Source organism: Balaenoptera ricei, chromosome 8 (genome assembly GCF_028023285.1).
Source record: "Balaenoptera ricei isolate mBalRic1 chromosome 8, mBalRic1.hap2, whole genome shotgun sequence".
In the NCBI taxonomy this organism is placed as follows: Eukaryota; Metazoa; Chordata; class Mammalia; order Artiodactyla; family Balaenopteridae; genus Balaenoptera; species Balaenoptera ricei.
In genome coordinates, this window is record NC_082646.1 from 70162205 (window position 1) to 70174829 (window position 12625).

Consider the following 12625-nt stretch of genomic DNA (forward strand, 5'->3'; position numbering starts at 1 on the left):
CATGATATATAGTACATTTTCAACCAACAACATTTTCCCTTCTCTCTTTTGTTTTAGGCATTCGTTTAGATTTAGGGTTATTCCCTTCAACGAAACTTCCCAGAAGAATATGAAAACTATTGATCGTGTGCATTAGAAGTGCAGGCGTTTGTTACCAATTTAAATTTTCCATTTAGACATCTGAAGACCTTAAGGAAGAGGATCCTTTAAACTTATTTCCCAATGGGAACCATTAGGGAAGCTCCTTCATTTCTTTACCATCCCATTATCAGTAGGTGTTTGGTCATCACAAGGTCCATACCACTGTCTAGAGATGATGGACTTGAAAACGTCATCTGTTCATGGTTTTTCAGATGATAGAGCACCTTCATTCATTATCTCACTAAATCTTTATGGAAACTCCATGGGGTAGAGTCCCTCCACTACTTAATGATTTTTCTGCACTGGGATTGCACTTAATTTATTATTTTCATTTTATAAATTAAAACCTGAGCCTCTAGAGATTACCTAATTTAGTCTGGGCTGCGTGGCTAATGGGTGAGACAGGTTTGGAATCCAGATCAGTTTGAATCTTAATACCATACCCGCCCCCCACCCCCACCACCCCCCTTGCCCCACAATACTACGTTCTTCATTTACTGAAGTAAGTAAAAGTTGGCTCCCTTGCTCAAAGGATGTATGAGGAGGTGAGGACATCAACTCTGCAGGCACAGATACTCTATGCGTATATCACTTGATTAGATCTTATTGTTGGTAATAAGCAGGTGCTTGTTATTGTACATTCAGAAGCCAGGTAGAATGGGTGGTAGTTAACTAATTCCACATGTTTTTAGGATGCTCCTAATGTGTGGCTGATTCTCTCAGAGCCACTAGATACAAGGACGGTTTCCAGGATGAGGTGGATTTTGAGCTGGGCTGGAAGGGAACTGAGGGATGGAATTTGGTATCCAGTACGGGGAGCTTTTCTCAGCCACTCCTAGTCTTGTGATTGGAAACTCTGCCCATACAGGGCCTCATCTTACAATTGGGTTGTAAGACCAAGGGCCTGTAGAAGTCTGTGGATTATGTATCTGGTAGCTTCTGGGGCTGTGTCCTGGCCCTTGTCCAGAGTAGGTAATGCCATCCTGCTGAGCTCCAGTTCACCCAATGCAAGAGCCTGGACATGGAGTTCTTCTTCCCTTTGCAATAAATGAATAAAAACATGTGAGCATTTAGAGCAGCGCCTGTGCTTCCTAAGTGGATGATGGATCAGTTGATGTTAGTTAATATTGCATTCCCCAACAACCAAGGAGTTGTGTGACCCTTAGCTTTAGAGGTAACTTGAAGGGGTTGTCTGTAATACTCTGCTGCCTGTCTTATAAGGCCATCTACCACTTGTTGAACTAACAGGAAATTTTTCCTTATGTTGAGCCATAATCTTCTTTGGAACTTCTACAAAACAGGTCTAACACCCTCCCTGTGTGTAACACCTTCAGAAGTTGTTTGGTGTCTGAGGACATTAAGCTTGGCAGTTATGATTCAGAAAGATCTTACCAGTTTTGAGCCACTGGCTAAGGCTAAAAATAATGGAATTTAATAGAATAGATATAAATTCCTGATTTTAGCTCTTAACCCAATTGATCAAGAGTCAGGATTCAGGAACAGCACTTGGAGGGTGGGAGCTTAGAAGTTTTATGGATCCTAAGTCCACCTCTGAGTGTCATTTATTGAAGGTTGTGGACAAACTGGGCTGGGCAAGAGGGATGATGTGAATTGTGTCTAGTCTGGAACACGGTCAGGAGACTGGGGGCTGCTCTGGTCATACCTAAATGGGTGTCTTGGTGGAGATTTGCTTCCCCAAGGCATGGATAGACCTCAAGGCTGAATGGTTAGAAGTTAACCAGGAGATGGGTTTTAGCCTAATAGATGGAAGAATTTCAACATGTTAGTACAAAGACGGTGATACTGGGAAGGTAGTGGGTTCTTTGTTGTTGTTATTGGTGATGTTCATGCAGAGACTGAATGACCAGTTAATGACATGTGTCAGAGGGGACCTCAGCTATTGAATTAGGGGTGTTGTGTTTTGGTCTGGAGACTCTGAGGCTTTCAGTTATATGGTAATGTTCTTTTTAGTCAAAGTTCCCCTGGTCCCCTGGATTCCATCCCTCTACCATAGTGGTTGAGCGCTGGACACAGTTTAATCTTAAAATGTGGCTCTCTGGAGTGAAGTCTTACTGCTGTGAGCTGCCTGGAGCTGAGAAATTGGCCTGTGTTTTTGTATGTGTCTGGTTTTGTTTGTTTTGTTTTGTTTAGTTTTGGGGTAAGGTGGAGAGGGAGAAGGTGAACGGGCTAGTCACTACTCAAAGAGTTCACACGTATTCTTATAATTTCTCTAATAAACCTCTTTGGAGCTAGACTCTAGGGTAGCGTGCAGTTCAGCTTGGATTTTATAAGACTCTTAGATCCCAACCAAGAAAAAAATGTAATAATTTGAGAATTCAAAGGCCCACACTGCAGGCATTGTAGAGTTCATCTGGGGGTCAGTCACAAAACCCTTTCTTGTGGCATAATTTATATCTTTAACATTTGGCAGTTTTAAAAGTCCTGTGTCAGTGTACATGTGTTGGTAAGAAGTAGTAAATATTTTGCTGACAAGTTCTTTGAAAGATGGATCAGTGGCAGCGTTCAAAGGCAGATAACCTGAGGGTTTCCTTTATCCAGGTGCTGCCAAATCTAAAAAGCTGTCAGGATACGAAGCCAAAAGCACCCGTTGGTTATACCATTTATTGTGTAATGTTCCTGTGCCTCAGACTTTCTGCACCTGGGATCTGTAGGTATACACAGTGGGGGAAGGCAGGGGAAAGGGGTTCAGTTGGGAGAGAGAAGGAAAGGGCTGGCTCTCAGAGGTGCTGGCTCTCAGAGGTGACTGCTCTGGGATACAGAGCAGTGCCTGGTACCTAGTAGGGCTGCCCGCATCTGCTTCCCTCCTGGCCGCCTCTGTTGTAATGTTGCATGGACTTGAGGCGGCGGAAGGGGGTGGAATGGTGGTCGCACTAAGCTCTCCCTACTCAGGCCCTGCGCCTCCCCTCTTCCGATCAGTCCCCAGGAGGAATTCTTATCCCCTTTTTGGGGAAGGCTTTGAATGAATGATCTGATGCCTTTTCAACAAAGGCATATTGATATGTTAGTGTGCAGACAGCAAGGGGTACTGGATTAGATCATTTTCACATTGGTGTTTGTGCCAGTTTGACATTTGTTTGGAATGCTTATCCCTTTATGACCATAGGTTACATGCATAATTTAAGGGGAATAAATCTTTGAGAAAGATTTCTTTTGGTTCTGTAATCTTCAGTGCTACAGAAAAATAAACGAAAACCTCCCCCACAGTTTTCCTGTGATCAGGAATTCCAAGGAGGCTACCAGATGAAGTGCCTCATGTGGGTGTGAAACATTTCTGCAGATGTGCTGGCCACTTGTAGTTGTTGCAGGGAAGGCAGGAATTGGGGACAACTTGGTTCCAGCTTCAGGGTTACAATCTAGAAGCTGAGAGTGGCCAAGTGACCTGACTCGTACAGTGTAAAAAGCCCTGTGGATAAATGTTATAGAATAGCAGGTCCAGGTCTGCTGGCATTGCTGTTTGTAGAATGAGTATTTGTGATAAAATAATCTCCCTCCTTCTGTCTGCCATTCTGCCGCCATCTTGCATCTTGGCGATCCCAGTGACAAATTCTGGGATGGTTTGACATTTTAGAGTTATCGTGCTAATTGCCAGTGAGGTAGACGCCTTTTGTTTTACTTTATTTTCTTTTAAACAACTTGTTCTGCTCTGGAGATTTGATTATCATCGAGCAAAGTGCTCTTGGTAGATAGTAGGTACTTAGCAAATTTTGCATGATTCATTGTGAACTTGCAATTCAGAGTGAGTACTATTCTCAGATGAAAATTTCCTGTCATCTGTGAAGATTATCCAGCTTCTGCCTGCTGTTTTATTTCTGTTCCTAACGTGATACATAGGAACAAAAGACACTTGGATCTCAAAATTCCATATTCTCTCCTAAGAGTTATTCTCCAAGCAAAGCTGGTGACTGAAAAGTATGCAGTAGAACCAGCAAGAGCAGTATGTTGATGGTTACCGTGTCCTTACCATACTATCTTTTGATTTCTCTCTTAGGTTTATTTTCTTGAAAAGACTCCAGGCTTCGGCTTGGAAAATCCAACCGCCAAAATTGAGCCCAGCAGCTGGAGCGGCAGTGAGAGCCCTGCCGAAAACATGGAAAGGATGAGTGACTCTGCAGATAAGCCCATTGACAATGATGCAGAAGGGGTCTGGAGCCCCGATATTGAGCAGAGCTTTCAGGAAGCCTTGGCTATCTATCCACCATGTGGGAGGAGGAAAATCATCTTATCAGATGAAGGCAAGATGTATGGTAAGTGATTTGAAATGCTCCTTTGAAATGCTGCAACCTGCTTTTGTGGTAAGGGGTCAACGTAGCTAGCCTTCTACTGAGATCCGTTCCTTGTATTGGGTTGAATGATCTTTGTACAATTTTAGTTGGCCATCCAAGGGACTGAATCTCAACTGAAGAGGAGAGTCAGTAAAGGACCACTGGGAAATCATTCCCTGGAGTTTCTTCTTCTTCTTCTTCTTCATATCAAAAGCTCTCGAGGACCAGATAGGAACAGAGGTAGTTGCAGTGGCATATGCAGACACCAAACGTGGGGACTAATTCTTCTGAATGCACGCCCCATCAAAAGGAAGTGCTACTGCTTAGCTCCAGATAACTGACTGGAGCTCCGTAGAAATGGGGCCTCGTGCTGCCAGATCTAGCAAGACAGATGTTTATATATGAAATGTACTCTTTTTTTTTTTTTTTTTTTTTTTTAAACACAACCCTGTATAGGCCATATAAAACATGCCCAGGGACTTGATCAGACCTTTGAACCACCAGTTTGCTGCATTGTTGCCAATTTGCAGTTGAATGGCCAGACAAGGCACTGACCCCCAGGCTACTCTGACCAGTCTCCCTTTCCACATGGGGACCCCTCACAGTGCATTCAAAACTCTAAGAGCACCCAAGAGGATGAGACCAGTTGACCAGATGGCTGGGGATGCCAAAGGTGGCAGCAAGCACCCATCCACTAGTCTGGGGCTTGCACACTGGGTTTGGACCTTCCCTGCACCTGCTGTAAAGGCTTCCAGCTGCTGACCTGTACTTTCTGCCTGCTTACCTTTTGGGAAGCAGATGGCAGGTGGTTGCACATACATTCTGCTTGTCTAATTGGGCACGTTAAGTTGACAGTTTGCACTGTGGCTGAGTCTAAAGAGATGCAAACAAATAACCTAAACTCAAAGAGAACCAGCTCAGCAGCCTACCGGAGGTTGTTAACTTATCATGGGAGTGATTTATTTCTAAATAATTTGAAAGCTTTTCCATAATAGGGTGTTGTACCTTTAATACCGCACCTCCTCTATCAGGAGCCGTAGGAGGCTGCAGCTCAAACTAGCACCCACTGCTGAGGAGAAAGCAGATGGTGGTGCAGCTGCCACCAGCTGTGCCCCCCACCCTGCCCTACCCCTCTCCAATTTGGATGATGTAATGGAAACAAGGAAAATTTTGCTTCCTGCAGCATTAGAGTCTCTCTCTCTTGGCCAGTCGGTGTCACACACACAGGAGAGAAAGAGAACGTAAACCTTCAGTATTTGTTTTATGTTCTCATGTGATCCTTTGTAGCCAAAGAAGCTTCTTCGTGTCTGGTGAAATGGACTCGGGATGAAACATCTCAGCTGCTGTGGGTAGAAAGTTTCAGGGCCTTCGATTTTCTGTGTGCTTGTATCTTTCCTGGGCTACCCTTCCTCAGCCTGGCTATTTGCTTTCAGGGTCTTGTTTTCATACCTAAAAATACAACTTCCCCATTTTAAAGGCAGAGAAAAGCACTTTAATCTTTGAGCCTTCTTTGAAGCTGATTTTACTAGGAGTGGTGAAGGTGGCTTCGAGCCATTCTACCTTGTACCAACACCCATTTGTTTACCCAGAAATTGTTTTAATCTAAAATACTGGCCTAGTGTTGGACATGCTGGTTGGGAAGAACTACTGCCTTTCATTTCTCACTGGGAATACTGGGAAAGGAGCTGTCCCTTTAGGAAGCAGGTTTTTGGGCTCGGAATAAGAACATAATTCAAAGCCAGAGTTATTCTTTTCAACTCCAGTTTTGTTTTGTTTTTTTCCATTGATTTTCCTTTTTAGGTGGCAGCCATGGTAGATTGAACTAATTTTTTTGTGAAAATAATTTGTGAAAGAACTCTTGTTGGTAATTGGGGGTCAAAGGCAGCAGACTAGGAAAAAGAATTGTGAGAAGCTTTGGATTTGAGCTGTCTACCCACAGTGAACTTGAACAATCCTACCCTTGGTCTGTGTCTGAGTTTTCTCCCCTGTACAAAATGAGGGTAAAGTAGATGATATCCGTGGTCCTTGGGGCGTGTATATTGTATGATGCTGGATTTTGTGACTTGTACTTCAGTAAGTGTGATCAGTCTGTTGACAAATGTGGCGCTAGTTGTGGAGCATGTCTTTAATACTGAAAGTAATCAGATTCTGAGTGCTTCCTGAGAGCGTGTGTTCTTGACGCATGGATTCTCTTTTTCCTGAAATCCACGTTAGTTACATTTATTGACTGTGTTGGTGACCAGCCTGATTTAAAATTGGGCAGTCATTTTGAGCGAGTAGCATTAGGAATTACAACTGCAAGGTCATGTGTCCTGGTTAGGGGTGCAAGAGATGGATTTGCTGCAGTGGCCCTGAAGCCACCCCCATGTCTAGGCCACTGCCTTGGGGAGAAAACATCCCCTTCAACTCCCTCTCTTTGGCCAGCGTGGAGGAGCTTTGCTTCTACTGTTGCTTTGGAAGGGAAACATGGTGGTTATCAGATCTATGGGAAATGGAGACTGGATCCCTTCAGAGAAGCTAGCCCAGGTGCCTGAGAGCTGCACGGGACCTGCCTGTAACTTTGAGGGCGAGAGAAGGTTGATTTGGGAGCCTCCACAGTGAGGCCCTAGCCACTCGGGAATTGAGTCATGTGAGCAGTGTGGGACCAGAGCTACTGTTCCTTGGCTTCCGGCCTGTTCCCCATCTTAGCACACGTGAATCAGGACACAAACCAGACCAGGAGTCGAGGTTTCTGAAGGTCCTAAGAGCATGCTTTTTCTCTTAAGCATTTTGGAAATGAAAACATTGAAAGCATTTTGGATTCCATGGAGTAAAATCAAAATAATTTAATGCCTTCTAGTGAAATACCAAGTGTTTTTGTCTTGAGGGGGTTATTCCGGTATTTCTGAGCATCTGTAGAGTATTGTGATGTCACTAATCCTGAGCCTTTGGAGAAGCAAGGTCAAGTGCAGTGCTGATTTATTTTGGTAATGAAATCTCCTCCGCGGTTGACAGTAGGGCAAATGCAATCTTACAGAGGGGGAAAATGGAAAGCTCTCTTTACGTTGAGGTTTGGGCCATTAGAAAAGATGGCTTAATTTTCCCTATGCTACCTGGGTCTGTGGAGAGGCGGAGCCTTTATATGGTTGGTCTCCACGTGGACAGATTATTTCTGCCTGCGGTACCCTATGGGTAAGCAGTTGTTCTTAGGGATTATTAGAAGGAGGGTGAGACTTCTTTGACTGTTCTTGAGAGGCTGCAAGCTCACTCCCTCTCTTCTCTGTGTTTTCTTTTTCCTTTCTTTTTCTTATTTTTACATAGCTGTGTGTCTCTTTCTCTGGTAGATAGTTGTGGAGTAGAGAGCAGGAGGACAAGATGGCAGAGATGTTCTTGATCAGCAGAGTTGTCTGGGATTGAATTTCACAGGAGCAGGTCACAGCTTAAAACAAGACAGAACAAAACAGTGAATCATGGGAATGTCTGGATGTGTTTTCTGTTGCACTTGAAAACCCTAGTCAGGCAGTGTGGTCAAACATCTCTCATAATCAAGTTAGGGACCGGAGCTAACATTCACTGGCTGCTTGCCTCAGAGACACGCAGTGTAGCACCTTAAATTTTGAACTTTGGAATTGATATGAAGCCTGGCCCTGCCTCTTCTAGACATCAGACCCCGGGCAAGTTGCTTTTCCTCTCTGTGCCTCCATTTCTTCAACTGCAAGAGAGATTTAGATAGATCTTCCTTCACAGGATCGTTTTAAGAATTAAATGAACTTGTTGTGGTTTGGGATCCCCCTACCACGTTTGAACAGTGTCTGGCATACAGTGAGAGTTAATCAGTGTTTCTGAAGTGAAAATAAAGAAGTGCTCTCTGCCCATAGCTGGGTTAAAGGCTTTGCATAAAACTTCCGTCTCATGCTCACAACAGCATTTTGAGGTGGGTATTGTGATTCCCACTTTATGGATGAGGAAGCTGAGTCTAAAAGGGATAAAGTGGCTTGTGCATGACCGGTATAAATGGTATAGCTGGATGCTTTCAAAACCAGCTCTGTCTAACTCCCAAACCCGGACTCTTTCCATTGTGCTTTCATTCCTTCCTTGCTGGAGGTCATTATAAGTGAATTCAACAAGTCAGCATTGAGAGTACCGCCTGTATTCCAGCCCCGTACTAGGGGTTGTCAGGGATACAGCAGCGAGCCAGACAGACAGTCCCTGCCCTCATGGAGCCATCACAAGTTCATTTGCAGGAAGCACTGACCTGAGGTTAGGGCTGTGTGCCAGAGCTTTCTGGGAAGTCTGAGACCCCTTTGAAGAGGTTCACCTTCCACTTAGCCTTTTGAAGCCTGTTCTTGGCCACCAATGTCCAGGGCACCTGGCCCAATGCTGGCAGGAAGAAAGCTTCTCGAATATCGCAGCGGGGATGATCCTAGATCATAAGGCTGGCCTTTGTAGTGGCCAGAAAGATGTCTGGAAGATTCTGGTGCCCTAGGATCCTACAGGCAGCTTGGGCAGAGCAATTGCTGGACAATTGCTTTCTCCTTTTATGAGCAGATATCTTCAGGGTCCTTGCTTAGGAGAGCTCCAGGGGTGCCCCCACTTTCTTGCTGGGTTACCAGGCCTACTGGTCAGCCCTAGAGAGCTGAGTTGTGAGGCATAGAAAAGATGAGGAGGAAGGTATCTTTGGGCCAGTCCTCCCTGGCTGGTCTTCCCCAGTTGCTGACCTGAGCCCTCCCAGCCAGGGGAGCACAGGAGTCGGACTTGCCTCTTTTGCTTACTTCATAGCAGTGCAAGACAGAAGAGAGAAGGGGCCGCTTCAGTGAGGTGGTGGCAGAACTGACAAGGGGACCTCAGAAGGAGTGCACAGAAGCAGGCACAAGTGTGCACCAGTTAGTCAGTGCAGGCAAAGAGGCTGACATCTGAGGTCCCCAGGCTCTTCCTGATCTGAAGAACTGGTCAAGGCAATGCAGAGTCGTCCCTTTGTAAGACAGGGTACTTTCACATCATTTCTATGGGGACCAGGAAGGTGGTCTACCTCTGTGGAGGCCCCAGAAGCCCTGATGTGGAAATGGCTGTAGAATCTGAGCCCTGTAGGATCTCCAGGCCTTGGGAGAGTGAGCCTTGGGGCCTGAGCTGAACTTGTTCTTCCTAGTTCTCTATCTGAATGCCATGTGGCATCTTTGATTTCCTCTTTCTGTCTTACCTGTGATTTGGGATATTATTTCAAGTGAATTTGCTAGAAATGTGAAGGACAAAGCGCCGTACCCTTAGAACAGGCTAGAAGCTCCGTAAGGCAGGGGCCCCACCCTGTCTTGCTGGACAGAGAAGGTATCAGTGATGGATGCTGAATATATGCATGTGTGAGTTATTATTTAAAATAAAGAAAGGTGAGTAAGTAAACCTCCGAGCCCCGAGAGGAGCTGACTAGAAAGGAAGGGAGAAAACAGAAAAAAAAAAGAGAGGGAAAGGTGTGTTTGTATATTTAATGGTCTTCCTAGACTAAGAAGGAAGAAATGCTGGTTTTTGCTCTGTGTGTTGGCAAATGTTAGTTCAAGACGTAGGAAGGATTTCTACCCACATAGGCACAGCAGCAGAACAAGGGTTAATTCTGGGATCCTCAGAACACATGAGTAATGGGGGATTTTGAAATAGTTTGGTTCCTGTGAGAATAGCAAAGCCAACGTCATCAGTGTTTGGACTGGGAAGTTTAACATAGTGGGGGTCTGACCTACAAAGGTTTATGCACAAGGTGTGAGCCCTCTTTGTGCAATCCAGGTAAAAAATAGCTAATTAGGATGGCTCAAGAATTGGTCATAAGGGAGAAAAAAAAATAAGAGAGAGAATGTTAAATTATTACCAAGTTGGAAACTTACGCTTTTCAACAGCTTTCTGTGGCAATGGATGAGCACTGGGGTTCGGGAAGACATGGACTCGTGAGTCATTCAGTGAGGGCCTGTACTGTGCTTCCACTGTGAGTGGGGACTACAGATGTGAAAGGGCCGGTACTGTGCTTCGCCTGTGAGTGGGGACTACAGATGTAAAATAATTAAGAAAGCTGACCTGTTTGACCACTTACTGTGTGCTAGGCGCTTTCTCATTGCTTTAGAATGCGTCGTCTTGTTTACTCCTCAGAACAACCCAATGATGTAGGTTACCCTGACGATCCCTGTTTTATAGCCTAGGAAGCTGAGGCCCACCAAGGTCAAGTGACTTGCTCAAGGCCACAGTAAATAAGTCGTTGAGTTGACATTTGAAAGTCAGCTTGATACAACAAGCCAGTTAAGACAACTAACTACAATATTGACATGGAAGGAAGTATATTCTGTACTAGAGATATATACGGCTCAGTGGTAGGGCAGTAGAAAGTATGATTGTTTATGATTGGGGAATGCGCATGTCTATATTTGAAAATGCAAAAGGCTGGAAGAGTCAGAGTCTGAGAGACAGACTTGGTGAACTAACTTTCAATGGGAAAAGGCCACTTAGTGTTTTTTGTTTTTTTTCATTAAAAAAAATTTTGTTTTTTGCTTTTAAACTTACTTTGGATTACAGACCCCCTTTGAGAATCTATAGAAAGTTGTGGATCTCTTCTCCAAAAAAATGCATGCTTGTGCACAGTTATAGAATTGTTGCATATTAACTTCAAGGGATTTCTGAAGCCTAGGTTCACATTTGCTACTGTGGGGAGAGAGAGAAGGGGAAAGGCATTCAGGCCTAAGGGAGCAGCATGATAAAGGCATAGAGTCCTGAAAGGACCCAGCTCTGGTGCTCTTAGAATTGAGGGTGTATCCTGGAGGGAGATGGCAGATGAACCTAGAAATGTGGCCTGGCACTGCATCGCGGAGGGCCTTAAGTGCCATGCCATGGTGTCCGGTGCTCATCCTGGGGACAAAGGGAAACCATGGCATGTTTTCAGGAGAGGTGATGTGACTCAGCCTGGGTGTGACAAAGCCAACTCTGAAGGCTTGAAGAGAAGTTAGATGACTATTGCAGTAGGCCAGTGGGAGAGGCTGAGCCTAAACTACGGTACTGACGGTGCTGGCAGAGAAGTTTCAGAGGTCGAACCAACAGGATTGGCTGACCAGATCTGATCTGTGAAAGAGAAGATAGAGTTGAAGATGATTCCAGGGTTCTGCTTCTGGGTGATGGGGAGGACAATGGGACTATCAAAAGGATGGGGAGTGGAGACAAGAGAAGCAGTTTGTAGAGAGGAGAGGAATGAGGAGTTGAATTTTGTTATGTGCTGGAGGTGTACTGGGTGGCCATCCAGATGAGGATGATCTGTGGTGTTTGGAAATTCCTGCTTGGAGCTCAGGCAGGTTGGAGTTGCAGGGGTAGTTTGGGGGCTCATCAGCAGAGAAGGGATGAGAATGGGGGATATGCGCAGGCTCACGTGTATTGTGGTGAAATGGGCATGGATTTTAAATGGAGTGTCTGTATTTGTGGGAGAGTAAAGAGATTGCCTTTTTAAGAAAAAGGGAGACCCATCAGTGGTTCCCAAGTCTGACCATCATCAGCAGAAGCACTTGAGAAGCTCAAAAAAAGAGACATAACAAAAACGGACTCAAACCAGTTGAATCAGAATCTCTGAGAGTGTGGTCTGGGAATCTGTGTTTTTAAAAGCTCCCTGAGTGATTTGGGTGATCAGCCAGGTTTGAGAGCCACTGGGCTAAGCTACAGCCTGGGTCCAAGAGGACAGGGCCACATTTTTAGAGGTGGTAAAAGAAACAAATGAGGAGGGAATGAGACTGACATTTGAAACAGTCCTTACAAAGTTTGGGTACAGGAAATGAGCTACATTATTCAGTTTATGCTCCCTGTGTACGGAGAGGGAACATTACCATGGCCCAGGTTTGCCATATACAGGAAGAGCCATGAGGTAGTATCTTGAAGGGCATAAAAAGTTAAAGGAAGACTTATTTTAGGACAGGGGAGAGACTTGGTCATTTGGTTAGTAGGGGAGAAAATATATGTAATTGAGGATGTATATGATGGAATAGAACCAGGAAGAGACTTTAAAAGGAGTAGGGCTTCTTTTACTCTGATGCATAATGGCAGGAGAAGGGTCCAGGTAGAGGGCCCAGGGAGGGCATAGTGATTCCTTTCTTCAGATGAGAAGTAAGGCCATGTGAGCTGAGGTGGCTTATGGGCTTTTGAAAAATAGAGCAAGCATAGTAGAGATACTGTGGGGGAATGGGATATGGACGGACAGGGGTGAGTAGAAGAAT

The 12625-nt window shown here is 44.9% G+C and overlaps 1 protein-coding gene across 12 annotated transcripts in view; it reads left to right on the top strand.

The window, feature by feature from the left end:
- TEAD1 (TEA domain transcription factor 1) overlaps nt 1-12625 on the top strand; it is a 264165-nt gene that overhangs the window by 80393 nt on the left and 171147 nt on the right. For all 12 annotated transcript variants that reach the window (XM_059931160.1, XM_059931164.1, XM_059931163.1 and 9 more), the window contains one exon: nt 4151-4406. In XM_059931160.1, the coding sequence (XP_059787143.1) occupies nt 4250-4406 (157 nt within the window). In that variant the 5' untranslated portion in view covers nt 4151-4249. The remainder of the gene's footprint in view (nt 1-4150; nt 4407-12625) is intronic.